At 59.4% G+C, this 27,606-nt stretch overlaps 3 protein-coding genes and 1 non-coding gene across 12 annotated transcripts; 1 reads left to right on the forward strand and 3 right to left on the reverse strand.

Annotated features, from left to right (window-relative positions):
- Positions 1–27,605, forward strand: RECQL5 (RecQ like helicase 5). 7 transcript variants are annotated; one of them, XM_036338914.1, is made up of 19 exons: positions 1–752; positions 1,554–1,675; positions 2,765–3,283; positions 3,694–3,799; positions 4,304–4,415; positions 5,781–5,943; positions 8,988–9,067; positions 23,403–23,621; positions 23,815–23,914; positions 24,029–24,065; positions 24,181–24,239; positions 24,317–24,390; positions 24,726–24,819; positions 25,143–25,268; positions 25,546–26,069; positions 26,217–26,307; positions 26,425–26,649; positions 26,839–26,908; positions 26,997–27,605. In XM_036338914.1, the coding sequence occupies exons 1-19, from the start codon at positions 626–628 to the stop codon at positions 27,095–27,097; spliced, it is 2,949 nt and encodes a 982-aa protein (XP_036194807.1). In that variant the 5' UTR covers positions 1–625; the 3' UTR covers positions 27,098–27,605. The 7 variants fall into 7 exon arrangements, 5 of the variants coding, with proteins under 5 accessions (XP_036194807.1, XP_036194806.1, XP_036194808.1 ...); XM_036338913.1 differs by having other exon boundaries at positions 1–165; positions 612–752; positions 26,217–26,649; XR_004972631.1 differs by lacking the exon at positions 26,997–27,605 and having other exon boundaries at positions 26,486–26,649.
- SMIM6 (small integral membrane protein 6) lies at positions 9,950–15,590 on the reverse strand. Of its 2 annotated transcripts, XM_036338920.1 has the most exons (3): positions 14,407–15,409; positions 12,409–13,842; positions 9,950–10,257 (listed from the first exon to the last, which is right to left on the reverse strand). In XM_036338920.1, the coding sequence occupies exons 2-3, from the start codon at positions 12,589–12,591 to the stop codon at positions 10,066–10,068; spliced, it is 375 nt and encodes a 124-aa protein (XP_036194813.1). In that variant the 5' UTR covers positions 12,592–13,842; positions 14,407–15,409; the 3' UTR covers positions 9,950–10,065. The 2 variants fall into 2 exon arrangements, with proteins under 2 accessions (XP_036194813.1, XP_036194812.1); XM_036338919.1 differs by lacking the exon at positions 12,409–13,842 and having other exon boundaries at positions 15,100–15,590.
- Positions 13,719–13,825, reverse strand: LOC118672511. Its single transcript, XR_004973080.1, has one exon. It is a non-coding gene; the product is annotated as a U6 spliceosomal RNA (small nuclear RNA).
- Positions 15,557–22,202, reverse strand: SMIM5 (small integral membrane protein 5). Of its 2 annotated transcripts, none has more exons than XM_036338922.1 (3): positions 21,798–22,202; positions 17,005–17,163; positions 15,557–16,161 (listed from the first exon to the last, which is right to left on the reverse strand). In XM_036338922.1, exons 2-3 carry the CDS (start codon positions 17,129–17,131, stop codon positions 16,052–16,054), a joined length of 237 nt encoding a protein of 78 aa, XP_036194815.1. In that variant the 5' UTR covers positions 17,132–17,163; positions 21,798–22,202; the 3' UTR covers positions 15,557–16,051. The 2 variants fall into 2 exon arrangements, with proteins under 2 accessions (XP_036194815.1, XP_036194814.1); XM_036338921.1 differs by having other exon boundaries at positions 15,561–16,161; positions 17,005–17,160; positions 21,798–22,151.
- Position 27,606: the final 1 nt, after the last annotated feature.

The raw sequence follows: 27,606 nt of genomic DNA on the forward strand, positions 1-27,606 counted from the left end.
GGAAACCAGGTTGCCGGGGTTTCACCCGACAGTGGTAGTCCAGCCGTTCGGCTTCTGCGAGTTGGCGGTGGCGGTGGGGGTCTGGGAGTAGTTCCCGAGCCTGCAGGCGCCGGCCGCCCCCCGAACTAGAGCCCTCCGCTCCCGGGCGGCCCACGGCCAGCTCTGATATCTTGGGGTGAAGCGGACTGGGGGCTCAGAGAAGGAGAGGGGAGGAGCTCTCACCCTGGGAGTTGGGAAGAAGGGATCTGGTCTGGGGGGGAAAAGAATGGGCTCCATGGCTATGCTTATAGAAGGAGCAGAAGGTGGATCTTAGACAAACAATCCCACCTTCTCCAAGCGATTCCGAAGACATTTGTGCCTGATTTCTAGCTCCTCTGTGCATACGGTGGCCCGGGATAGTTCCGTGTTTTTATTTTCACTGATGGGAAAGGGGAGATGTTAATTACCCAGGAATGTATTGACATATGACTTGAAAATAATATATTGCTTGAGTAGTGTAATCAAGCACATTTACTAGTATACTAAAGAGGAAAATAAGCAGTATTTTAAAAGCAGACCAGGGTTTCTGTCACAACCCGGTGATCATCACCTTTGCCTTAACCTTTGGCTACTGTCTGTCGCTAAGATGAGCACCCACCGTTCCTCTCCTTTTGACCCTGAGCGGCGAGTCCGGAGCACATTGAAGAAAGTCTTCGGGTTTGACTCTTTTAAGACACCTTTGCAGGAGAGTGCGACCATGGCTGTAGTGAAAGGTAACGAGGCCACGCTACCTGTGTTTACATTTACCCCGGCTATACCCGAACACTGCCGGGAACACCCTCCTTCTGACCCTTCCTACCCCCCCAGCCTTGGTCCATGATTGGCTTTGGGAATCTGAGAGACCCCAAACTTGCAGTTTTATGGGTAGAACCACCCAACTGTTCTGTTTCTTAATGTTATAGCCAGCGATGCAGACTGTCTTTGAAAACAGGTCACAGATGCCCATTAGTTTGTGTGGGAGTGGCAGGAAAGGCTTCAGCCAGTCGCTGACCTAGGTAATCCCTTTTGTTAAAGATTGAGTGGCCTGGGTCCCAACTAGGGAAGGAAGGATTCATAATATTATAAACTTGAGATTTGTTGACAAATGGAGGTTGCCAAGAGGGGAGCAGCTGTGGAAAGTTAACTACACTGTACTGTTTATAGACAAGACATCTAAATGATGTTGCTTCCACGTCTACGCAGATATGCGCAGTCATGTGGCAGTGTCATCTTCCATGGCTGCTTAGTTCAATCTTCTATATCCCAGCAGACTCAGACTTCTTCACGTTGTAGTTGCTATTGCCATGATTAGAAATGGTTTGTGTGCTTTCCCAAATGTCCCTGTACCCCTTTTCATAGAAAGGATGGGAAGGGAATTAAGAATATATTGACACAAACACCCCCCTACCCCCGCTCCCGCATGTACCAGACACTCTGGTAGGGCTTTTCCTACATTCTCATTTAATTTTCAACAGCTTTGATGAAGGAAAGATAAAAGGCAGAAAGCACTGAGATGCTGTCTTGTATTTTTTCAGGTGACAAGGATGTTTTCGTGTGCATGCCCACAGGGGCAGGAAAATCCCTCTGCTATCAGCTCCCTGCTCTGTTGGCCAAAGGCATCACCATCGTCATCTCTCCCCTCATTGCATTGATTCAGGTGAGGCTTAGGGAAATGAAGATGCTGGCCCAAAAACGGTTAGGGGAAGGTTGTTTGTAGCTGGAAATTTCACTTCTGCTTTCTTTGGTCTTTTGCCTCTTACATTCTTTGATTTGCTTATCCCCTTCTCTGTATTGGGTTTCCGAATTGCCCATACGTGGGCTTCTCCACTAGTGCATAGTGCTGTGTGGTCTCTTACCTTCCTATGTTACTTTTTGTCCAGACGAATACGGAACTGTCTCATGCACACTCATGCAGATGGGTAGAGTGCTGAATTGATGGGGGGGATCCTGGTGTCCTGCTTTATTCTGGCAAGGGCGCACCTATGATAGAAAAAGCGATGAGAGGCCGATTGGGATGTTGTTAACACCTGCTCTGCACTTCTGACTATAAGGCCTGCAGATGGGCTGCTAGAATCAGAAATGAGGAAGTGTAGCCATGTAGTTAAAAGCTATCAACTGTGAAGAAAGAGAGAGACACGGAAGAACGGTAAGAGCGCTAAATGAGTGATTGCCAGGGCTTTGTGCTGGTGCTTCATGTGCATTCACTACACCTTTGAGATGTACGATTTCATTCTCACAACGATCCTATTAGGTGTCACTGTATTTATAGGAGAGAGAGAGAAAGAGAGTGAGAAAATGGACAGGCTAAGGTTAAGAACCAGCCCAAGAGCATGTGGCAGGTAAGTGAGCCGGGATTAAATCCAGGTCTGCCTGCCCGACCGGCTTGGCTCAGTGGTTGAGAGTCGCCCTATGAACCAGGAGGTCACAGCTGATTCCCGGTCAGGGCACATGCCTGGTTGTGGACTCCAATCCCTAGTAGGGGGCATGCAGGAGGCAGGCAGTCAATGATTCTCTCTCGTCGTTGATGTTTCTGTCTGTCCCCCTTCTCTAAAATCAATAAAAATATATTTTTAAAAAATCCAAGTCTGTCTGGCCCCAGGGCCTGTCCTCTCAACCACGCCGCCTTCAGTCCTTATAGGCAAAGAAGACATGGAGGGTGGAAGGGGGAGCTTTTATGGCTGGGAAACACGCCTGAGATGCTGAGGGCCACCCCCTCCCCTCCGTGCTTCTCCCCTCCTGCCCTCAGGACCAAGTGGACCACTTGCTGGCCCTGAAGGTGCGAGTGAGGTCCCTGAACTCGAAGCTCTCGGCGCAGGAGAAAAAGGAGCTGCTCTCCGACCTGGAGCAGGAGCAGCCCCGGACCAAGCTCCTGTACATCACGCCGGAGATGGCGGCCTCCGCCTCCTTCCAGCCCACCCTGAACTCCCTGGTGTCCCGCCACCTGCTCTCCTACCTGGTGGTGGATGAAGCTCATTGTGTTTCCCAGTGGGGACACGACTTCCGTCCCGACTACTTGCGCCTGGGTGCCCTGCGCTCCCGCCTGGCGCATGCCCCGTGTGTGGCTCTGACCGCCACAGCCACCCCGCAGGTCCGGGAGGACGTGTTTGCTGCTCTGCACCTCAAGCAGCCGGTTGCTGCCTTCAAGACGCCCTGCTTCCGGGCCAATCTCTTCTACGACGTGCAGTTCAAGGAGCTGCTTTCTGATCCCTACGGGAACCTGAGGGACTTCTGCCTTAAGGCGCTTGGCCAGAAGGCTGGGAAAGGGGTGAGAGCCCTGAGCCGGGGATTGGTTTTCTAAGACCTTTGCTTTTTCTGGCTTCCTGAGCGCAGACCAGCTGTAGCTGCTTAAAGCACAGAGGCTTGTTTCTTTGGCTTCCTGGTGTCCCCTCACTGGGCTCTCCTTGTCCGGAAATGCTCTGACTGTGGCCTTTGCAGGCCTAGTCAGGGTTGGAGGGGAGGAGGCAGAGGAGCTCGGTGGGCCGGGCCCCGGGCGGGCTGAGCCGCTTCGGTCCTGCCTCTGAGGGTGGCAGAGCCCTGCTGGTGGCCTGCCAGGGAGACGGTGGGGCTGATGAGAGACCGGGCAGAGCTCCTGTTACAGAGGCCACAGGGTGACGGGCAGATGGCTCGTTTTTCCCAGCGCTGATTTCCTTCCCGTTGTCCTGTCTTCGCCTTCAGGTGCTGTCCGGCTGCGGCATCGTCTACTGCAGGACCAGGGAGGCTTGTGAACAGCTGGCCATAGAGCTCAGTTACAGGGGGTTGAGTGCCAAGGCCTACCACGCAGGTGAGGGCCCGGGCCGCGTGGTCCTCGCCACGCGCACAGGCCTCTTGGCGCGTCTCTTGTTCCCGTGGATCCTGAAAAACCAGGCGGTCTGACATCCTTTCCAGCTTCCCAGGCGGAGCTAACACGGTTCACTTAAACCCACAAGAAGGAGTCTAGCCAAGAATGAGGTCCAAAATGAGACCGTGACTCCGGCATGCTCTCTCGCCCTGTGCCCAGCAGCCGGGGAGGAGTTGGGAGAGCCCAGCTGCTGGTAGTGTGGGAAGGGCACAGGCTTTGGAGGCCAGTGGACTTGGGTTTGAATCTTGGCTAACATTCATTGAGAACACAGGCCGGGGCCTTTATATTTATTAGTTCAGGCTCAGAGAGGCTAAGTGCCTGGCCCGTGGTCACACAGCAGGCAAGTAATGGATTCAGGGTGTGTGTGCAGTGCCCAAAAGAGTGTCAAACCCAAGACAGACCCCGAGGGAAATGCGAGCTCCCTTCTCCACCTTCCCCCCTTTATAGGGCTGAAGGCCTCTGAAAGGACGCTGGTGCAGAACGAGTGGATGGAGGAGAAGGTCCCTGTCATTGTTGCCACCATCAGTTTTGGGATGGGAGTGGACAAAGCCAACGTCAGGTGAGCTCTGGTTCTTGTCTTACCTTTCTTATCAGGGCCTGGCTCGGGGTGGGCTGCCAGGAGGACCAGGTCCCTGGGTTCCTTCTAGCGCCAGGGGGAAGGCGGCCCCAGGGGAGGGTCCCTGGTACACAGGCCACACTTTGACAGTGTCTGTGCAGCTGCTCCCAGTGTTGGCACAGCACGGTTCTGCCATCCCCCAGGAGGTGGGCAGCACGCAGACCACCAGGCTCACTCATTAACACAGCGCCGCTCACTCACGTCTTAGCGGATGGGCCCAGTGAGGGGGGAATGAACCATCTTAACCTGCTCCCTGCGGAAGTCAGAGGCAAGCGCTTGTTCCCATCACTGCCTGTTACTGCCGGCTGACCGGCCAGAGGAGACGAGTACAGCCGGCCTCCAGGCCCCGCTGGTGGCGGTTGGGAGTCTGACCTTGGGGAGACATTTGGGCTACAGACGGAAGCGCTGGGTTCTGAACAACAGCAGCACTAACGCCGCGCATGGTTTACGGAGCTCTTCTGCATACACGGTCTCCTTGAGACGACAGCGACGCCGAGTTGGTCAGGGTAGGAATTAGTCTGTGCACTACATTTGAGAGGACACGGACTTTATTTTTTTATGTTTTAGATTTTTATTGATTTTACTGGAGTGACATCAGTAAATAAGATTATATACAATTTCAAGTGTGCAGCTCTACAATGCATCATCTGTCTGCTGTATTGTGTTCACCACCCAAAGTCCAGTCTCCTTCCAAGCACGGACCTGGGAACCAGAGCTTGGATGCTGGGTTGGCTGTGTCTTGTTAGGGGCCAACTTTGAAGTCAGGCACCCCCAGGCTCAGATCCCAGCTCTGCTGTCCCCTTGCTGTGTCACCTTGTACAGTTCACCTCTGCATCTCAGGCTCGTTGTCTCTGAAATGGGGCTGCCTCCCATGATGGTGCCTGTAACAATTCAATGAGACAAATACATACCCTGGTTCCTAGTAGGTACTAATGGTATCCCTTCCCTCTCCAGAGAGATTCACAAGGACTTTTTCAAGGCCGTGGGGCTCATCAGTGGCCTGATCTGATTTGTTTGTTTAAGCCCAGTATGTTTTTGCCCACGGGACCTCTGACCGAGCGTTTTTGTTCCTCATGTGGGTTGGAGTGGCCCCTTTCCTGCTATGGCTCTGACCTGGGCTGCTCTGGGGCAGGGAGGCCTGCCGATGGACTGCAGGTGTCCTGTCCATACTTCGCCCTGGGGTCCTCGCTGCCTGCGCGCCCACCCAGCCCTGCTCACTGTGGAGAGCCCGGCTCCACCTGCTCAGAATCGCTCCTCCCCTCAGGTCTCCTGCCACGCCTCACGCTGCTTGCCCCTTTGGGTCCACAGGTTCGTCGCCCACTGGAACATTGCCAAGTCCATGGCTGGGTACTACCAGGAGTCTGGCCGGGCAGGCAGGGACGGGAAGCCTTCCTGGTGCCGCCTCTATTACTCCAGGAGCGACCGGGACCAAGTCAGCTTCCTGATCAGGAAGGAAGTAGCAAAACTCCAGGTAAGTCCCAGGCAGTAGGAGCCCTTTCTGTCCAAACTCACAACTTTCCGATTTCGCGCAGCTTATATCTGAGCTCAGATGGAGATTCTGTAAGCTACAGGGGTGCTCCTGCGCTAGACCGGATAGCAAGGGGGAATTGCATGTTGGTCGATGGGCATTGCAACAAGCTAGGTTAGACTTTTGTTCTTCTTAAGATTTTTAAATTGATTTTTAGAGAGGGCGGGAGAGAGAAACATCCACGTGAGAGCAAAACATCAACCATCTGCCTCCTGCACGCCCCCTACCAGGGACCAAGCCCACAACCCATGCGTGTGCCCCGACAGGAAATTGAATTGGCAACCTTTCAGTGCATAAGACAACGCCCAACCCACTGAGCCGTACCAGCCAGGGCTAGGCTTCTTTATGCTAATTTATCTTAGCACTGTGCATGCTACTTTACATACTCAAGACCAGTCCTGCCTTGTTTTCCTCAGCATTGTTACATAAGCATTTTCTCATATTGCTGCATAAGTTCTTTGTTTTTCTTTTTAGTCTTTAAAAAAAACTGATCGTACATTCTTTGTACAGAGCCTAGAAAGAGACCCATGTATATAATTTCCGTGTTGGATAAGGAAAATTGATGTAAGACAGGTAGCATTGTAAATCAATAGAAAAAGGATGAACTGTTGAATAATTGGTGCTGGGAAAAGATAAAATTAAATTCCTAACTCCCATACCGTACATATATGAATTACCAATGGATTAAAGACCCCAAAAGACTGTAAGAATGGGGAGAAATACTTTATGGCCTTGAGGAAGGGAAGAGAATGTCAAGATTTTAAAAGCAGAAACCATCAAGGAAGATACTCTTTATTTTATTTTTTTTTAAATATATTTTATTGATTTTTTGCAGAGAGGTAGGGAGAGGGATAGAGAGTTAGAAACATCGATCAGCTGCCTCCTGCACACCCCCTACTGGGGATGTGCCCGCAACCGAGGTACATGCCCTTGACCGGAATCAAACCTGGGACCCTTGAGTTCACAGGCTGACGCTCTCTCCACTAAGCCAAACTGGTTAGGGCAAGGAAGATACTCTTATTTGACTAAATTCAAACTAAAAATTTCTATATAGCAAGAGACACCATAAACACAGTGATAAAGGAGCCATTAGGGAAATATTTGCAACATACATAAGTGACTGAGCATGTAGGGAACTCTGACAGGTGAGTGACAGGTGAGGCAACAGCTGAGAGCGAGAAGTGTCCTCCCTGAGTGTCACAGGGAGGAAACCGGACTCCAGTGAGCGTGTGAACAGATGCTCACCGTCACGTAGGGATGGGAGAAACGCAGACTAGACGATGAGCTGTTTTACGCCCACCAGACTGTAAGCCCCCTTTGTGGGGATGTGGGAAAGGGTACCTCACTGTGTGTCAGGAACGTAAACTCGCACGACTGCTCTGAAGGGAGAGGAGGTGATGACGCGTAAGTGGAGGATGCTGGTGCTCTGTGATTCGGTAACTCCACGTCTGCATAGACAACCGGTCACGTGTACAGGGATGTGCAGGGATGTTGGCTGCAGCACCTAATAGTCAATCAGACTCTTCCTCTGTAGAGTGTTGGATAAGAAAACAGTGGGTTAGTCACAGTGGAATGATCTAGAACAGAGAAAAATGACCCAGTAAATCTACATGAATCAACATGGATAAAGCATAATGTGTGAAGTTGCAGAAGAATACATGTAGACTTTTCCTAAAGAAAGATGAAATACAAGTTCTTATTTCCAGTTCCCACTAAAATGACAACATAATGACTACACACACGCACACACACACTTGCAGGGACAAGGAGAACAGGAAAGAAGACACCAGGAGGTAGAAATGTCAATGCATGTCTGCCCATTTATAAGGAAACCTGGCAAGCCCTAGCTGGTTTGGCTCGGTGGATAGAGCGTCGGCCTGCGGACTGAAGGGTCCCAGGTTCGATTCCGGTCAAGGACACATGCCCAGTTTGTGGGAAACCCCAGTAGGGAGCGTGCAGGAGGCAGCCGATCAATGATTCTCTCTCAACATTGATGTTTCTCTCTCTCCCTCTCTGAAATCAATTAAAAAAAGAGAGAGGGAAAAAAAAACCTGGCAAGATGGATGAATGTATATTTTACATATTTTTAAAAGCAGCAGCTTTTGCCCTGACCAGTTTGGCTCAGTGGATAGAGTGTCGGCCTGTGGACTGAAGGGTCCCGGGTTTGATTCTGGTCAAGGGCATGTACCTTGGTTGCGGGCATATTCCCAGTAGGGGGCGTGCAGGAGGCAGCTGATCGATGTTTCTCTCTCATCGATGTTTCTAACTCTCTATCCCTCTCCCTTCCTCTCTGTAAAAAAATCAATAAAATATATATTCTTTTAAAAAAGCAGCAGCTTTTCTTTGCATTAGCATAAGTACCTAGGAATGGAAATGAAAAAGAGACCATAGACTAAATAGTAGATCTGGAGAAATACAGAATGTGGAAGGCAAACAAAAGGCTGGAGTTGAGAATAAATAGGGAGCTTCCCCCCACTGGCACTAAACAAAGGACGTGAGAAAAGCCCATCCAGAGATGTTGACTCATCAGCGAGCACATAAATGCAAATTTCAGTGAAAGATTTGGCACGTGTGTTAACGGCTCTAACACGCGTCAGTGGCCTGGGGATAGCCCGCGTCCCTCTTAGTTGCCCAGGTAATGCTCATGCGCGGTCAGGCTTGGGGACACTGTTTTGTAAGAGGCTTTCTTACTCTCATTTGATGTTTTTTTCAGCATTTTTTGAGCTACAAGGTAGTTCACCTCTGTAAGACTTTTACTAAATGGTCGTTGCCTTTTTTTTTACTGAATTTATTGGGGCGACATTGGTTGATAAAATTATATAGGTTTCAGGCATGTAGTTCTGTAATAATCATCTGCACCTTGTGTTGTGTGTTCACCACCCCAAGTCGCGTCTTCCTCCATTTATCCCCCCTTTCCCCTCTCCTGCCTCCCCCACCCCCTTTCCCTCTGGTGACCACCGGGACCAATGGTCGTTTCTTGTCTCCAGGAAAAGAGGGGGAACAAAGCATCTGATAAAGCCGCCCTCCAGGCCTTTGAGGCCTTGGTGACCTTCTGTGAAGAACTGGGGTGAGTGACTTATGCGCGTGTTTCTGAACAAAATGTGACTGAGATCTTGTCCTCGCCCCGCACCCACTCGTTAACCAGCTAACGCAGGGCCACTCTCGGGCCACCAGGGGACCCTGCCTGCGTGGGTGTGTCCGGCCAGGCGGCCTGGGAGTCGGGCCCCTTTCTTTCGTGGAAGGCCCCAGAAACTGACAGCGTGAATATTTTGGGTAGTCGTCCATCCACCCTCCTTTATCCCCGTCTGGAATGGGTGGCCCCATGAGCAACTCAGGCCTGAGCCGTTGGCGTTGTGGTCATCACATGCCCTGAGCAGGGCCTCTGGCTTCATTGGAGGAGCCCCCTTAGCCTGGACCTGAACGGGCATGGGCAGCGGGCTTATCTCCCGGCGGGCGTGCGTGCGTGACTGGCTTGGAGAGAAACCAGCTTTTCTCGCATCGGGCCAGCCTGCCCACTTGGAACTCACTTACGATTTTATCTGCATCTGCTGCCCTCGGGGCCGGGAGGAGCCTGGGAGCTGCAGTGACAGGCAGGCGGCGGGCGGGTTCCGAGCACAGCAGCTGTGAGCATTGTGGGCGGAACATCGGGGGGACTTGGACAAGCTGGGGACACCTTGCACTTGTTAGCCCTTCAGTCTAAAACCCTCCTCGATCCTCTGCTTCCTCTGAGCTGCGGCCATGGGGAGCGTGTGGTTATTCAAGGCCCGGCTCTTCACCTCCTAGTGTCAGGAGGAATGGTAATTAGGTTTGAAGCGACCTCCGGCCTCCAGGCCTCCCTGTGTTTAGGCCTAGATTGAACTGGGCTCTGGGGAGCTGTGCGGGACACAGTGGTGAGCACAGAGGGGCCTGCTTTTATGGGGCTCGGCTCAGTGAGAAAGACAGACGCTTATCCGAGAATCACATAAAATGTATAATCCAGACTGTTAAAGGGGCTTCGAGGGAAAGGCCCACAGTGTTTGGAGAGTGTAGAACAGGTGGACCCCCCGTGGCCCCCCGAAAGTCAGGTCATGACTCTTCAGACTGGTCGACCTTCTCAGACGGAGGGAGTGCCCCAAACACAATGGCGAACAGCATGAGAAGCAGGACGGTGATGATGAATATGCTGATGACGGCCAGGCCCCCCTGGTCCCAGGGGTTCTGCCAGAACTCTTCCTTCCAGAGGCGCCTCTGGTCTGTTAGCAGTGGATCCATGTGGACCTGTGAAGGGTACAGAGGCACTGAGTGCAGGGCCTCCCCAGGCCCTGCCCCAGGCGTTGCTGTCCACACCCGCCCCGCGCCCACCCCCAGGTTCACCCGCTGGGCCATCTCCGAGAACCGCAGGCCCCGTGCAGCTGGCAGACTCTGACGTGAAGGGGGTCTCGGCTCCGTGCCTCCTGTGGAAACGGGTGAGGGCTGGCACCCCCCCAGGGGCCTTTGAGTCCTGTGGAGGCCACCTCTGGATTCTCAGAGACGTGAGCAAGGATTCCTCTCCCAGGCTGAGACCTACTCAGCTAAAGCTTCGCTAGTCTAGACCCTATTTTTCCTGCCTCGATTGCCAAACGTTGGAAGCGTTTTGAGAGAGCAGCATGGCTGCGGAGGAGCGGACAGCATTGAGCTGAGACTTCTGGAAACTTCCTTGGAGGCAAGCCTGTAGCCAATAGAAGGGAGTCAGGGCCGAGAAGGAAGGCGTCTTACCTGACTCTGCTGTTAACACTCCCGAGTCCTGAGAGGGCGGATGGGGTGACCCTGGGGGGCCCACACTTTAGGGGACGAGCTGGAGAGGCCAGCAGGTGACCAGAGCGGTGCTCTGACTCGGAGAAGCAGCTGATGGGAGGAAAAGGTGTCCTCAGTGCCAGGTGGCCCTGCCCAGACCTCACTGCTGTCACAAAGGTGACAAAGGTGGGCCAGAGCCCGTGGCCTAGCAACCTCTGGTCCCTTTCTGCCTTTCACACTTACTCCCTCAGCTGCATTCTGTCCTTCTCTGATGTCATGGGGGGGCGCTGCTCAGGGCACACGTGTGGAGATGTCCTCACTAAGAGAAGTCAGACTTGGGGTGAGTAGGGGAAGAGACTGGAGTCAGGGCCCTTGCCCCGGCCTTCCATCCACCTTCCCTCTCTGCCTGGATGACGTGGCCTGAAAGGACCTGCCCAGGGTTCAGAAGCCCCAGGGCTGGAACCACCCCTCAGGCTCCCTCCTGTGGTGCAGGGCGAATGGGGAACTGCGCCTCCTGCTGGCGCCTCCTGGAACTCATTTCTGGGTGAAGGAGCCTCCCATGCAGGCTCTGGGTGCTGTGGGCCTACCTTCTCCCCAGCTGCTTTGTGTGGTTGGTTCCCGCCCACTGGTGTGACAGGCAGCTAGGAAGTGGGAATGGGCCGGTGCCCTGGCATGTGATGCCTGGCGGTCACCACTCCACAAGTCAGGTGTCAAGCTCCGCTGTGCCAGGCGCTGCTGCCCAGCATGAGTCAGGCAGGCCCCCTCCCAGAGCTGACATTTCTAGCGCCCTGTCCTCACCCTGCTTGTAGGATCATCTAGGACAGCGGTTCTCAACCTGTGGGTCGCAACCCCTTTGGCGGTCGAACGACCCTTTCACAGGGGTCGCCTAAGACCATCCTGCATATCAGATATTTACATGACGATTCATAACAGTAGCAACATGACAGTTATGAAGTAGCAACGAAAATAATTTTATGGTTGGGTCACAACATGAGGAACTGTATTTAAAGGGCCAGAAGATTGAGAACCACTGATCTAGGAGCTTTTCTAAGTGCCCGTGCCCAGGCCCCGTCTGGTGCCACTGACGTCACTCTCTGGGCGTGTCAGCCCCTGCCTCGTAGAGCTGGCCAGGTGATTCGGATGCGCAGCAGGTGCAAGGAGGCGGGTGAGGAGCAAGTCCCTCTTAGTAATCATGGGCTTAATTGACCCAGGCCGGCCTGACTAATGCCCTTGGCCTGCTGACCGCTCCCAGCCCGTGGGCGGGTCCCTAGGATGCCCTTGTACTTCCGCTCCTTCCGTGAAGCTGATGCTTATCAAGAACCAGCTGTTTGTTCCAAACCTGTTTGTGGCCGTTGTCATTGTAATTACATAATTACAGTCAGTCACCGGTGACTGACACTATACTTTCCGTCCAGAAGACAAACAGGCTGGGCGCTTAACGTGTTAATAGTACGTGAAAAATGAAGCAACAAGGATAGCCGAAACCCTGGTTTTACAGCTGGGACAGGCACGCTCACATAGCCTAGGAGTAACTGCGCGGGGTGTGAACTCCGCTCCGCGTCTGAGCTCCGAAGCTGTGCGGACCTCAGTGAGTGGGAGCCGAGGTTTCCGTCAGTACCTCCCTGGCCACTTTGGCGTGATTCTGGAATCACTCACCCAGTGTTCCTGCCATGTGTCACTTGGTGTGGACGACTGGAAGCGTTTTGTAAAAATGCAGGAGGAGCTCACACTGGTGTCTTTTAAATTCTTGTTCTGCTTCCACGAAACCAAACGAGACAATCCCGGAGCTCTGGCCACACTGACCAGGAGACCTGGCCCTCCCTGAGGCGGGAAGACCATCGCTTTCACCACCTCTTTTAGTCAGTTGCTGGCAGATCAGAACATTCTGCTGAAGGGACCACCATGCAGAGAAGTGGGCTGGGAGGGGGAGACAGGGAGGGTGCTGTTGGTGCCGGTGGCAGCGCCTGGCCTGGGCCTGAGGGGCCGCCCCTGGAGGAGAGAGGTTTTCGTGGAGACATGGAGACGGTGGCAGAATTAGAATTGGGAGCCGGGGTTCTGTGGCAGGCGCCAGGCCCCAAGGACAGGGAGGGAACTGTTTTCAAGGACAAATTAATTTGCCTCAGCGTTTTATGGTCTGGAACTGGTATCACCCACAAGCAAATAGGTTCGTCGCCGGGAACATTTGGTTGTAGATTGCTTTCAGTAGTTAATGTTTGAGAGGCAAGTTGCAGGACCAAACCGGTTTGCAGGCCCTCCGCCACCGTTTGCGAATGAGACTCCTGCACGGGTGGCTGCACGGTGGCGTCTGAAAAGGCACGTTGTACAGACAGTGAAACGCATGGGCCTTACGTGCAGACTGAGGCCCTTTTGAGGAACCGAGAGCACAGAGGCCACAGAGGGAGGCACGAAGCCTGACGGGCGATGCGGAGCCGCCTCCGACACGGCCGCAGTGACCGCAGGCAGGCGTCGGCGGTGGCTCGGTCCAGGGGGCCGCGGTCCCGAGGGGAATGGAGTGTTGGGTCTGGCTGCGCCCTGGAAGGGGCGGCCTTCAGGTTGTCCCCCGATGGGGGTATTGCTGCCGCCTCTCCATCCCGCCTGCCCAGAGAGACCCAGGCTGGGAGCTGCCCACCAGGAGCGTGCAGGCTGCTGTCGCTGGCACAGCTCTGGGTGGGATTGAAGCCAGCCTGGGGCTTGGCCCGATTGGTGGGGTGGGGTGGGAAGGGCTCAGGGTGCGCCCCTTTGCCAAGGAATGGGGAGGAGCCAGCCCCCTGAGGACAGGGACAGTGTCTTGTTTGGACACAGCAGTTAGGTACTGTCTGGCCTGGAGGAGAAAAATGCAAATAAACCAGCCAGCCAGCCAGCCCTTTGGCCTCCACCTCTTGGCAGCTGGACCAGGAAGCTAGAATCTTTTCTAACGAAGAGGTTCAGGCCCGGCCACCCTCAGGAAGGGACACCATTATTTTTTTTTTAATGTGGAACGTTTTACGAATTTGCATGTCATCCTTGCGCAGGGGCCATGCTAATCTTGTCCGTGTTGTTCCACTTTCAGCGTATGTGCAGCCAAAGCGAGCACGGGAAGGGACATCCTTGCTGTGGGGGAAAACTTGCTTAAGGAAAAGTCGTACAGGGACCGACCGCTGCACTGTTGGAGCAGCTCCTGGACGGGGGCTTCCTGGGGACCCTCCAGCCGGGGAGGGTGGCGGTGGTGCAGGGACTGAGGGAGGCAGGGCCTCCCCTCCCGCCCCTCCCGCCTTCCTCCTGGAGCTTTCCTTCGAGAGGGAGACCTGGCTGGGCCCCACCCGCTCACAGGAGGCTATTCTGAGACAGTTCAGGGTTGGGTGTTGGGGATGTGGGCTGGTTGGTGGAGGTAATGGATCAGAGTCTTCGCTCTGGGAGGCCCCGGCTGGGTGTGGCAGTGGGGGCTCTGCAGCCGGCGGGCTGGGTGTGGCAGTGGGGGCTCTGCAGCTGGCGGGCTGGGTGTGACAGTGGGGGCTCTGCAGCCGGCGGGCTGGGCCCAGAGGCGGCTCTGCCACTTTGCAGCTGGTTGAATGTAGACAAACTATCCAGTGTCACTGAGGTTCAATTTCCTCCTCTTTAAAATGTGTTACTAGTGTTACCTACAGCGTCGTCATTGCGATGATTACATGAACTTACCTGCAGCCAAACTCTGAAGACAGTGCCTGAGCGTGTGCAGTGTGAGCCCTCAGTGGGTTTTTGTTGCCTTTATAGCCACGCCATCATCATTGTTGTCATCATTCTGAATCCCATTCTTCGGGGGGGCAGGGTTGAGGATACAGGCAGATTTTTGGACTTCTTTTATTTTGTACAGAAGCACTTCCTCTCTGAATCTTCCATCGAAACCAAACCCACAAGTCCCTGGACACCAGGAAGTGGAACTAGCCAGAGAGCTTAGCTTCCCCGCCCGCCTGCCAGCTGGAGGGGGTGGTGGTGGCAGGGTTGGCATCCCCTCCCCACCCCCTGTTTTCCGGCCATGGGCTTCTGCTCTCAGGCGGCCAGAGCATGGGCTGCCCACGATGACAGGCATGTGCAAAGTGCGGACCTCTTTATGGCCCTGGGACCAGGGGGGACGGAGGGGAGGTGCCCTGGGAGCCGCTGCCTCCCCTGCCGTCATCCTGGGTTTGCACCCACGTGCCATGTTCTCTGGAAGAGAGGCCGGACTGAAGTGGAGGCAGGACATCTGCGGAGCTATTAGCATGTGCCCCGCGCCGTGACAAGTGCCCGACAGGTCATCTTAGGTCACCCCACGAGCGCACCCCGGGAGGCAGGGACCAGGACTAGCCCATTTCCCAGGGAGAAAGCGCGGCTCCGGAAGGTCGCATCACTGACCTGCATTCCCACAGCTGGAGTGCTGGGGCGAGGGTTTGAACCGGGCAGTCGGGCACACAAGCAGGGAAAGGGCGAAGGCGTCGGGATGCAGGTGTGGGCAGAATGGGGCCCGGCCCCTCTCTTACTCCAGCAGTTGGGGAGACCAGAGGCCTGAGCCTCTAACGCGAGGGTGCAGGCTCCCATTAATGGCAGTGACAGCTGGTAAGTGGCGTTTCTGAGCCAGCACCTGCCTGGGACACACGCAGCGTCCATCGCTGCCCAGTGGGCGTCTGGGAGCCAGAGCTCGTCAGCTGGTGCTTGACAGGCATCGCCCTGCACCCGCCACTGGTTCCGCAGCATTCCCGCCTGCGTGGCCCGCCAGCTTTCACGGCACAGGGAGCGCTGGTCACACCCCTGGTCCTCAGGCACGTGGCGCTGCTCATGCACAGAGCCCAGCCCAGCGAGTCTGATGCCCAGAAACATAGAACGAAAAAGCTTTTACTGGAAAGAAACAGGCAAACACTGGGCGGGATGTTGACAGGCGCCCGCTCCGGCGGGGAGTGTGGCCCAGGGGCTCCTGCAGTAAGTCCCCGCGACTGGGCGGCTCCTCTCTGGCGCGGTCAGCAGAACCCCAAGGCCAGCTCCCCCGGGTGCGGGCTGTTCTCCGTCGAGGTTTGGGGACCCTGCTTCCGTGTTTTGTTAAAAAGTGCGGGCAGGCCAAGATCCCCGGTGGTTTACTCTGTCCTCGAAATGGTGGCTCCTCCTTGGCACCGCGCGCTCGGCAGGTGGAGGTCCTGTGACTACAACGGCCCTTGTTTCCTGGACAAGCCCCCACGTGCCGTGTCCGGTTCCTGGGCGGGGCCAGAGCTGTGACAGTGGACTTGGTCCCGAGGAGTCAGGGCTGGGGGGCCAGGCCAACGCCCGGGTGTGGCGTCACCGTCTCCTCTCCAGCTTCTCGGTCAGCCCTCCGTCCTCATGGGGGGGACACGGGCCGCACCTGGGCCTTCCTGGCCCTGGGCTCGGGGCAGCAGCACTGGGTGCAGCAGCAGCTACAGGCGACCAGCAGCAGCAGCAGCACGGTGCCTGGAGGGTCGGGGAGAGGCAGAGGGCACAGAACTGCGAGGTGGGAAGAGAAGGAACGCCCCCCTCTTCCCAAGAAGCCCCTCTGGAGGTGTGGAGGGCCTCTGCCCGCAGCTGGGCACACTGCACAGAAATACCCGAGGACCTCCTCCCTGTGGTGCCTCCTCCGCCTCCCGGAGCTCTGGTCCCTCCATCCCTGGGGCAGGATGCTGGATGCCTCTGGTCCCAGCACCACCCAGCCCATCCCTTGAGGCATGTCCCCCAAGAGACATCTGCTTCCCCTCCTCTGCCTGGGAGACACCGAGCCACTCCGCCAGCCCTCCGGCCAGCACCGCGGTCTCCCCTACTCCGCCAGCCCTCCGGCCAGCACCGTGTTCTCCCCTACTCCGCCAGCCCTCCGGCCAGCACCGCGGTCTCCCCTACTCCGCCAGCCCTCCGGCCAGCACCATGGTCTCCCCTACTCCGCCAGCCCTCCGGCCAGCACCGCGGTCTCCCCTACTCCGCCAGCCCTCCGGCCAGCACCGCGGTCTCCCCTACTCCGCCAGCCCTCCGGCCAGCACCGCGGTCTCCCCTACTCCGCCAGCCCTCCGGCCAGCACCGCGTTCTCCCCTACTCCGCCAGCCCTCCGGCCAGCACCGCGTTCTCCCCTACTCCGCCAGCCCTCTGGCCAGCACCGCGGTCTCCCCTACTCCGCCAGCCCTCCGGCCAGCACCGTGGTCTCCCCTACTCTGCCAGCCCTCCGGCCAGCACCGTGTTCTCCCCTACTCCGCCAGCCCTCCGGCCAGCACCGTGGTCTCGCCTCCTGGTGCCGGGAAGAGCGGAGGAGAACCCGAGAGCCCGACTGACCTGTGAAGAGGAGGATGACCGAGAAGGCCACGATCTCCACGGGCTCGGCCTGCGGCAGCCTCTGTAGCTTGAGCAGCAGCCTCTCACCCACCCAGCGCATCTCCTGCACGAAGTCGGTGGCCCCCATGCTGGTCAGCTCCCGGGTTCCTGGCGGCTCTGCTGCAGAGAGAGCACCTGAGTCCCCCGCAGGCGGGCGGCTCCGAGAATCCGCCCTCCCGCTCCCTGTGCCCGCAGAACGAGTTTGTCAGGTCTCACCCTCTCGCTCCACCCCTGGTGGCTCAGGAGGGAGGGAGCCCATGGCCCCCTGCTCAGTGGTGGCCCCCAGCCCCCTGCAGCTGGCACTGCCCGGGCGGAGGGAAGCTGGTGATGACTGAGCCTGAGGCCCTGCTGGGAGCTGCTCAGTAGAGCTGGGCACGGGAGGGGTCTGCCAGCTGCCAAGGTTGGCCATTGTGTCTATGTTGGAGTGACTTCACGCTCACATGGCTTGGTCTCAGACACCGATCCTAGGTTTTGCAGTGGCCCTGGGTCACTCAGGACTGGGGTACCGGCAGGGAGAATGGGGGGGCCAAAGCGAAGGGCCAGCCGTGCCTGCAAGTTGGGCGTGATGTGGAGCAGAGGTCCCTGCCCTCCGCCTTACCTGCGGCCACAGGGAGCCCCTCCTCTTAGGACAGGCCCGGCGACAGTGTGCCAGCCCAGCCTGAACCTGCTCTCCGAGGCAGCTCTAATGCCAGGGCGGCTAACAGGTGGCCGGGGACTGGTGCCCGACCTTGGGCTCTAGTGACTACCGCCACGCCCCGGTGTCAGCCAGGGGTTCTCCGGGGGTGGCTGCCATCGGCGAAGCCCGTCACTCCGTGGTGCCACCCCACAGCCTCCGTCGAGCTGCCCTCTGCCCCGGGCCTGTTCCCGCCTCCCTGTGCTGTGCAGCCCTTGCTTGAGCCCCTTGGGGTGAGGAGGGACCCACAGCGACCACAGCCCGCCCGGTCCTTCTCGGGCAGCTCGGACTGTAGAAGGCGGGGCCTCGTGCTGTGGTCACTTAGGACACCGGTGCCCTCGCTGCCGCGTCCCTCAGACCTGCGTCTCCTCCTCCAAGTCGTCTCTCTGGCAGCTTCGCCAGCTGCCCGCCGTAGCTCTGTCCTGTCTTGCATTTGAAGCTGCCCCCCTCCCTGCTTCGGCGACTGATGTCTCCTCTGAGTCTCTCTCATTCCGAGGATGAGGTGGCAGTGTTTCGTGGTTGTGGGAGGACTGGCCCACTGGCACAGGGAGGAGCCCAGCACACGGGACCCCCCCGGGTAGGGTCTGGCCAGCGCAGGAGAGTTGAGGTGGCTTTTGGGGGTAGTGACCTTCCTCCAGCACCTGGGGAGTTTCACCTGCGTCCTTCATTCTGGAAAGTTTGTGGAGTGTGAGGGGGAGGAGGGGAGGCAGGCTGGAGACGGAGCCGTTTTAAGTGATGCTGGGGTGGCAGGCAGCGATGGCTCTGTGGGAAATTAGCTGCTTTCCTGTCAAAAGTGGGACCTTCCTTCCCTCAGCCCCCTCCGGGGGCAGCACGCTTCCGCAAAGGCGATTGGGATCCAGTTCTCAAAGGTGTGAAGACTCGGGCTCCCAGAATGCCACAGGCCATCACTCCTGCCTCCTTTCTTTTACAAATGGGGAAACTGAGACCCGAGAGAGGAAGTGACTTCCCCGAGGCCACCTGGCCGGACAGGTCTGACCAGCCCCCCTGTGCTGCCCCACCCTGTCTCGGTGGAGGCCTGTCTTCGGCAGCTTCCTCTCTGACCAGCAAGATAAGTCCGCCCACGGGCAGCTCACTGAGGGCACTGCCCAGCGGGGGGGCTCGGCTCAGTGCCCTGGGCCCTTTGGGAGCTGGTGGGCTCTGCAGGAGCAGCCCTAGCCCACCCTCGTGGGCCAGGGACCCTGCTTTCACCAGGCCCGGCTCTCAGAGGCCCAGGCCACACCTGCTCTGAGAACCAACCACCTACGGGACAGATCTTGCATGTCTTTGCGTCTCAGGTCCTCAGTATTCCTCCCAGAGCACAGTACCTCTCCTGTGGCCACACTGAGCACTGAGCAGCTTTCCCCCATTGTCGGTGGAGCAGGCCCCTCCCTAGCTCCAAGGCCTGTGGGCATCCCCCCTCCAGGTTCCCACCCTCGGTCTCATTCCAGGGGGAGTGCACAGGGTTGAGGAGCTGTTCTCCCTCCCTCTTCGTCCACACTCGGTCGGCTTTCTCAGCCTGATTGGCCCGGTGCCTGCACAGCCTAATGTATCCATCAGACTTGCTCCTTAAAAGAGGTGGACGGAGGGCAGGGGGAGCTCTTCGCTGGTACTCCCACCCCCAAAGCCCCAGGAGGGCTCAGAGGGTGTGGCATGGAGACCCAGCCAGTCAGAGGGGCGGGGCCTCCGGGCGGGGAGGAGGAAGGTTGCCCAGGTTGGGAAAGGGGTTTGTTGATCAGAAGCCTCAGCTCGAAAGTCAGCCGTCCTCCAGGGATGTCTGACGTCAGCGCCCCCTCTGGGAGGACTGGGTCCGCAGCAGCAGCAGGCGTGGACCTGGGTGGCATCCGGCTTTGCACGAAGGGCCTCTGGAGCCCAGAGCTGGCCAGCCTCGCCCAGTCGGGGCTGCTCCCTGGGTCCCATCTGCGCCCGGAACAGGAGTGGGGCTGCTGGATGCGGCTCTTCTGGCCTCAAGGCCGATAAGACCGACAGGAGCCCCTGACTTTTCCGTTGCGGCTTTGCCATCTGCAGCCTGGGCTTGAGCAGGAGCCTCAGTGGGGACCCCGGGGCGCTGGAGGGGCCTCTTTCCTGAGAGGGAGGCGGCACATTCCAGGAGGTCCCAGGCGCTTCCCCCAGTGGGCTATTTAAAGCCCAGGCCAAGGGGGCGCCTGTGCCTGGTGCCCAATATAGCCAGCAGCCGTCAGGTGACCGCGGGCTGGTGCCCCCGCTGTTGCTCTGTAGGGAGCCCTACTGAGTTTCCAGCTGTGGCCTGGGGAGAGGGGGTGCTCTGGGCTGGCTGCCTCTCCTCCCGGGCCCTTCCCAGGTCGGAGGGAGGGGGGCAGGCAAGTCTAGTGGGGCTACTGAGGATTCTCTGTTTTCCTGATCTCTCCATCCCAGGTCCAGCAAACTCTTTCTAAAACTACCTTCTGCCTATGAACCAGAGGACCAGAGTCCCTCCCCACCCATGCTGAGGGGAGGGCGGGAGGGGGGAGGGGAGCGGCAGTTAGAAGCAGCCAGAGCAAGGCTTGGCCTTCTTGGACCTTCCCAGGGTGCTCCCCAGGGGAGCGGCCGCCGGAGGAGGGGAAAGTGAGCAGGGCAGAGAGCAAGGCTGGCCGAGCTGGACGGACCGGGAAACATTCCTACGTGTGTCATTTGGAGCAGACAACCTTGCCACAGAGTGGCCAGGCATCCAGACACCTGCCACTCGGGACACAAGCTTCCCTGTTTCCTCCTCGCAGAGCTGACACTCCAGCTCCCAGGGGAAGCGGGCGGGCGTGTTTGTGACTGATAAGTGCAGTCCTTGATGGCGCAGGGCCCCCAGGGCTTCTGGCTCAGCGCCTGTTACTCTGTCAGGGGTTGTAGCCACCTTGCCCCGGGGCATTGTCTTATTGGAGAAAGAGCTAGAATGAATAATAACCTGAACGTGTGGGAGGTCTGTGTGGCCAGCAGGGCAGAGGTGCCCCTGTGTGCCGTGGGGAGCCGCCCCATGACACCCCTTTTTGTCTCGGCTCCGTCTGGCAGTGGGAAGTAGACACTGGTCCCTCCCTCCCCCACCTTACCCGCTGCCTCTAACACAGCCCAGCGTCTTGTCTCCTGCCCTTCGCTGTAGGACTGTAGTCTCCCCAGCCACCAGCCAGGCCAAAGCCCACACTTGGGCCGATCCTTGGCGCCCCCCCCAACCCCCGCGGGTCCCCCCACCCCCGTAGCCGTAGCCATAGGCCAGGTTTCTAAGTAGACACTGCCTTGTTTGCTTTGGGGAAGCATCTGGAGGGCCAGGGGGAGACTTTAACCCTGGCTGAGGCCAGGAAAGCAGGAGTCAGCCTCCTGGGCAGGGCCACACTCCATGCTGCCTGGAGGACGGGCTTGGGCACAGTGTTCCCTGGTGCAGCAGAGGGGGAGACACTAGGGATCCCCTCTTCCCCCCCACAACCTCAGTCCCACCGTCCTCACCTTCTCCCCACCTGGCCCGGGTTGGGAGACTGGCCCCCTCACGCCTGGGGCAGCATTTAGGTAGATTCAGGGGCCCGTGGGGCTCTCAATGGGCCCCGGGCTGAGGACACCTGGTGGTCAGCAGGCCAAGCCCCCCCCCCCGCCCCCCCCAGAGGTGGCAGTGGCGGCTCCGGTCTGGCACACAGATAGGCAGAGCTGCGTGGGTCCTGCCACATGGCGGGGTGGACCTTGCCCTGAGCCTCCTGGGCTGGGGAGAGCAGGCCAGGGAGGCGCTGCCTTGGTCCTGGGAAAGGGAGGCTCAGTGGGCAGGCGACATTCCTCTCCCAAGCCCCGCAGCCAAATCCCTCGTGTAAGCCCCTGAATGGAAAAAGCTTAAACCAATTTGCAGAGCAAGCAGGCACCCTGGCCTCTCGGCCTGCTCAGCCAGCAGGCAGGAAGCCACCCTCCAGGAGGCTGCAGCCTCGCGCGTCCCCTGTGCTGGGAGACTGCAAGCAGGGAGAGCCCAGGTTGGAACTGGAGGCCGTCGGCAGACTGTGACCGAGTGCGTCCCCCATGGTATTGTGGCCCTCCGTCCAAGGGCGGGGGACCTTGCTGCTCCATTCCCTTCATCCCCACCCCCTCAGCTGAGGCCACTCACCTGGGATCAGGTGCTGGAGCTGCGGGTGCCGCCGCAGGTGCTGGGGAGCCAGGCAGCCCCGGCCTCTTCTCCGGGGGCCTGTCCTCGGCCTCCCGCCACCTCGCCTCGCTTGTCACACGCCTCTTGGGTGACCCAGGGCTGCTCCCTGGATGCCTCTTCTCCTGCGAGCCAGCGAGCCGCTCTGCCGGTGCTGACAGCCAGCTGCTATCTGGGCTTCAGCTTTTTTGTTGTTGGTCGTCCAGGAGATCCAAGTGTCAAATTACACGGGGCGGCCACTGAGGGGGGAGCCGGGCCACAGGCGGGGTCCTGCTGAGAACCGGCCCTGCCCCGGAGGGCCCAGGAATGGGCTGGCTCTGGGCTCTGGCTCTTGCTTGTTCCTCCTCTTCCTCTCCCTCCTGGTGGGTGTGTGCTAAGCCACGTGGGCTGGGCCTGGGCCGGGAGCTGATGAAAGAGGAGGGTTCTCTGTTCCCCAGGGGAGCTGACCCCAGGGAGGTTCCCGCTGAGGTGTGGAGTAGGGAGGGCGGGAGGCCTGCAGCACGCCCAGCTCCCGGCTCCTGCCCTCCCCTCAGGAGGGCCTGGGCCTTTGGCTCTCATCCCCCCCACCCCAACCTGCAACCTTAGGCAACTCCCTGGCTGGTCCCTCACTCTGGCCTCTCTAGGGAAGGAGTAAATAGTGGGGGGAGGTGCCAGACCACCCAAGAAGCCAGGCCCCCCCCCCCCCAGGAATTCTGGGGAAGAGCTCAGGAGTCCCCGTGACCTAGGAGTAGCCCGTGCTTGGCCTGCTGGCTGGGGTTTGCCTCATGTGCCTCTGGCCTGGAGGAAAGGGGACCCTGCCGGTCTCCTTGCCAAAGAGCGTGTGCTGGCCATCGCTGCACTCTGGGCCCGGCTGTCAGGGCAGGCTCCAGAGCCCAGGCTGGGCCCTTTGACATTTGGCTGGTTGTGCCACCCAGTCGACCAGACTGTGCCTGGAACAGGACAGGAGCCCACCCCAGCCTGCATCTTCGAGCCGTCAATGGAGCCCTTTGAGTGTGAGCACAAAACCCCAGTGAGTCAGGGCTTGGGGGAGGGGAGGGGTAAAGAAGCCAACCTTGTGGCCACACCACTTGGATGCCAGAGCCTTCCCGAGGCCGGCCGGACAGGCAGCCACTGTGCCGAGGTACACGCATTGCACATTGGTTTTCGGAGTGGCGCCGACAGCGCCCCCTGGTGGCCGTCTTGGCCTCCTTGCCGTCTCTGGCTGTTCAGCGTGCATCCTCCGCTCAGCTGAAGAAGGCAGCCTGACCGGCTTCCCAGGGGCTGGTAACAGTCAGCTCTTGTTCCTGAAGCCTGCTCCTCAGGGTCGCAGCTGTTAAAGGGCTTCTCGCACCAGCTGCTCTTGTCCCTGGGACGTGGCACCTGGACAGCTCTACCTACACACACACACACACACACACACACACACACTTGCAGCTGGACTGGCCATTGGTAAGGGACTTGATGAAGCTGTGAGGCTCCTATGAGATGAGTCTGCGATGCTCAACACAGTGCTGGACACGTAGCAATGCTCAGCCCGAGCTTAGGGACTGCCTGGGCCCTCACCCGTCTCGGCCATGTTGCCCGCTCCAGGTGCCGCCACGCTGCCATTGCCAAGTACTTTGGGGATGCACCCCCCGCTTGCACCAGAGGCTGCGACCACTGCCAGAATCCCGCGGCCGTGCGGAAGCAGCTGGACACCTTGGAGCGCAGCAGCAGCTGGAGCAAGACCTGCATCGGGCCCTCCCAGGACAATGGCTTCGACCCTGAGCTGTATGAGGGCGGCCGCAGGGGCTACGGGGGCTTCAGCAGGTGAGGGGCCATGAAGCCGGGGCCCCCACCCACGGGAAATGGTCTGGCATTCTCTCCCTCGTGCCATGGCCAGACCATCCTGCACCAGGGGCCATGCTGGGGCTGCCAGGGCCTCGGGCGTCGCTGCCCCTCCCAAGGGGGGAGGGAGGGCAAAGGCCAGGCCAGGGCTGCTCATGCCCAGCCTGTCCCCTAGATATGACGAAGGTTCTGGAGGCAGCGGGGACGAGGGCAGAGATGAGGCCCACAAGCGGGAATGGAACCTCTTCTACCAGAAGCAGATGAGTCTGCGCAAGGTGAAGGGGGTGGAGTCTCTGTGGGGTCCCCTCAGCACCCCCTTCGCCGGTGCTGACCTGGGTGCTATCCTGCAGCGGGCGGGATGCCTCACAGCCTTTCCTGTCATCTTCCAGGGCAAAGACCCCAAGACAGAAGAATTTGTACCCCCAGGTCAGTATGGGGGGCTATGGGCTGTTTCCAGGGTGTGGATGGAGGATGCCTCCTTGGGGGGTTGGGGACTCCAGAGAGTAGAAGGCAGAGTGGAGAGCCTCCCCCCTCCCCCCAGATGAGGACTGTCCCCTGAAAGAGGCTTCTAGCAGGAAGATCCCCAGGCTCACTGTGAAGGTAAGAGGTAGCGGCTCCTCACACCTGCCCCCCAGCCTCAGGCTTGTGTGACCGACTTCTCCCCGCTCCCTCTGCAGGCCCGTGAGCACTGCCTGGGGCTGCTGGAGGAGGCGCTGAGCAGCAACTGCCAGGCTGCAGGTGCCACTCATGGGTGAGTGTCCCAGGTCACCGGGGCAGGGAGGGTTCTCCACGTCCTGTTCCTTTGGAAACGGCTGGAACTCTGGGTCCCCAGCCTGTTTGGGAGCTCCCTCCCCTGACTGTGGCCCATCCTACTCCCAGGGGTCGCAGCTCCCTACAGCCCCACCACCGGGAAGGCTCGGTTACCCCGAGGGGCTGCAGGTTGTCCAGGGTGTCCAGGTTGGCATCCCTGCCTCAAGGCCATTCCCACCAGGCCCAGAGCCATGTCCAGGGTCCCCCAGGAGAACCCACCTGGAGCTCAGCAGGCAGAGGGCTCAGGCCTCCTGACACCTCCACTCCCTCCCTCAGACCTGACCTGCAGGCCAAGGCTGTGGAGCTAGAACATGAGATGTTCCGAAATGCCAAGGCTGCCAACCTGTACAAGGCCAGCGTGCTGAAGAAGGTGGGCGGGGGCGGGGATGGGCGGAGCTTGCTCAGGGTCAGGGTGGGAGAGGCAGCCCCTCCACACTCCCAGGCTGGCTGCCACCTCTGGCCCAGGCAGCCCCGAATCCACTCCTTACCAAGCAGCCACTCATTTGGGGGGGCCCCACTACCCCCCTTTGCCAGCTGGAGCCACGTCCAGCCAAGCCCCTGAAGACTGGACCTTATCTGGTGTCCAGTTGCCTACGGTCGCGGGCCACAGAAGCCCGCCGTGGGAGCCTGGGTGGGGGCTGCCGGGAGCCTGTGGGTACCTAGCATGCCTGCCCAGCCATCATCCTGCTCCAGGTGGCCGAGATCCATAGGACCTCCAAGGACGGGCAGCTCTACCACCCGGCAGGCGGTGCCAAGAGCTGCAGTGCCCAGGCCGAGCCCACCGAGCACGACATCCTGCCGGCCTCCCAGGTGTACTCGGTGAGCGGGCCTGGGAACGGCCCACTTCCCTCTCCTCAGCTACAGCACAGCCCTGCCTCCCCTGCCATCGCAGTCCTGGCGCTGGGGGGCCCCAGGCAGGTCCTCGAGCTTGTCTGCTCTGCCGCCTGTGGCTCCAGCCCCACAGCCTGACCCCGGGGTTTGGTGCTGGTGTTTCCCTCCCCATCCCTTCAGATCTCCACGAACATGGCCATACCTGGACCAGCCTTGGAGTGCCCTCGAGGGGCCTGCTGGTCAGCACCCTCTCTCCTCCTCACAGCTCAAACCCAAGCGGGTGGGAGCCGGTTTCCCCAAAGGCTCCATCCCATTCCAGACGGCCTCACAGCTGATGGAGGAGATGAGGGCTGGGGGGCAGGCCCCGCGGCCTGAGCAGGAGCCCCCCAGCCAGCCCTGTGGCCTCCAGGATGAGGAAAGCAGTGAGCCTGTCCCCGGGCTCAGAGAGGCCCCCGGAAGCAGTGCTCATTGTGGGGGGCCCTCCCCTGAGAAGGCAAAGGGCCCCTCGGGGGGCAGTCCCGCAGCCAAGGCCCGGGCCAACAAGAAGCAGCAGCTCCTGGCCGCTGCAGCTCTCAAGGACTCTCAGAACATCGCCCGCTTCTTCTGCCAAAGGGCCGAGAGCCCGCCTGCCCTGGCTTCAGCCCCAGGGGCGGAAGGTGCCAGCCCTTCCTGTGCTGGGGTGCGGGGACCCCTGGCTGTGGCCCCAGAGACACACACCGGGGAGGAGGATGGAGCCCGGGGGCGTTCAGCTGCCCGCCCCCAGACGGAGTGCACCAGGGAGGGGCCAAGGTAAGGGCAGGGCAGTCCCGCAACCCTCTGGAATCCCTTTCGCTCTCGGGCCTCTGTGACCCACTTCCTGCCGTGGGCTCTGCGGGGCTGCCCGGCCGAGGGCACAGCTGGTACCTGGAGCTCTGACGCCTGCTCTCTCCTCGCCAGTGCCTGCCCACTGCGAGACCCGGGGCCCCCTGAAGGCCAGCTCACCCCCCCAGAGGGGACACCAAGGGGCAAGCGGCCCAGGCCCCAGCAGGTACTGCCAGGCCCCGGTGGGAGGGAGCCAGCACGTGCTGTGGCCAGTCTTCCAGAAGAAGGGGAGGGGCCAGTGACAGGGAGCCCAAGGGTGACCCTCCACGGTGGCTCTGCTCAGGAGAACCCGGAGAGCCAGGCGCGGAAGAGGCCTCACCCCTTAGCCGGTGCCTCCGTTTTAGCCGAGGCCAATGACAACATCTTGGCCAGTGGTCAGAGCACCATAAGCCACACGGCCCAGGGCTCCTGCCAGCTCCCAGCCCCGGGCACTTCCCTGAAGGTGGCTGCGAACATTGTGGTCAAGTGCCTGACCCCTTTCTACAAAGAGGGCAAGTTTGCCTCCAAGGTAGGCTAGTCTGCCCTCCCCGGGGCCTTGGGCATGGTGCGGGGAGGGCAGGGCGTGGGAGCCACCGGGAAGCAGGCAAGCCCGGCCCGCTGCCCTCTCCCTCGGCCTGCCTTGCCCTGTGGTCGTGGCTGTGGTTGCTGGGGCCAGAGCCGGGGTCTGAGCCCTCCGCTCCTCACTCTCCACCCGCAGGACCTGTTCAAAGCCTTCGCCCGCCACCTCTCCCACACACTGGCTCAGGAGCCCTCTCCCGGGAGGAGCGGTGAGTGCCTGGGTCACCCCGCCAGGCGGCACTGGGGGCCCTGCGGGGAGGCGACCGGCCCTCACACTCCCCCACCCCGACTCTCTAGTGAAGGAAGAGGCCCAGCACCTCATCAGGCAGTTCTTCCGGGGCCGGGCCCGGTGCGAGAGTGAAGCTGACTGGCACGGCCTGTGTGACCCGCAGAGATGACCGACTGCTGCCCAGCGGGGCCAGTGTCCCGCCCCCCGACTCTACCGTGGGCCAGCGGGGCCTCACTCAGGAATGGGAAGGCGGACAGGCCTGTGGCCGCAGGGCTTCTCTTCTCAGGGTCCTTCCCCCTTCCAGCCACACCTTGCTGTGGAGATGGCCCCGGACACCTCCCAAATCAAGGTCAGAGGCCAGAGGTCAGCCCAGCTTCCTATGTACTTGCCAGGCCTGAGGCCCTCTCTCTCCTGGCCTCATGGAGCCCCACCTTAGAAGGACCTGGGTGGGGTGGCTGCTGCCAGGGGAACAGGAAGAAGAAACGGTCCCTCCACCTCTTGTACCTGAGTTGTAAGCTGGGGGAGGCCACCTGTGCAAGGCGCGGGCCTCCAGGGGCAGAGCTGTGGGAAGAGGCAGCGGCCGGCTCTGCTTCTCGGCTCCTGCTCGGGAAGGCGAGGCTGGGCCGGGCCGAGGCGCCTCCCGGAGGAATAAAGTCTGTCTGACACATGCACGCGCAC

This window comes from Myotis myotis, unplaced genomic scaffold, assembly GCF_014108235.1.
Source record: "Myotis myotis isolate mMyoMyo1 unplaced genomic scaffold, mMyoMyo1.p scaffold_m19_p_17, whole genome shotgun sequence".
Taxonomy (NCBI): Eukaryota; Metazoa; Chordata; class Mammalia; order Chiroptera; family Vespertilionidae; genus Myotis; species Myotis myotis.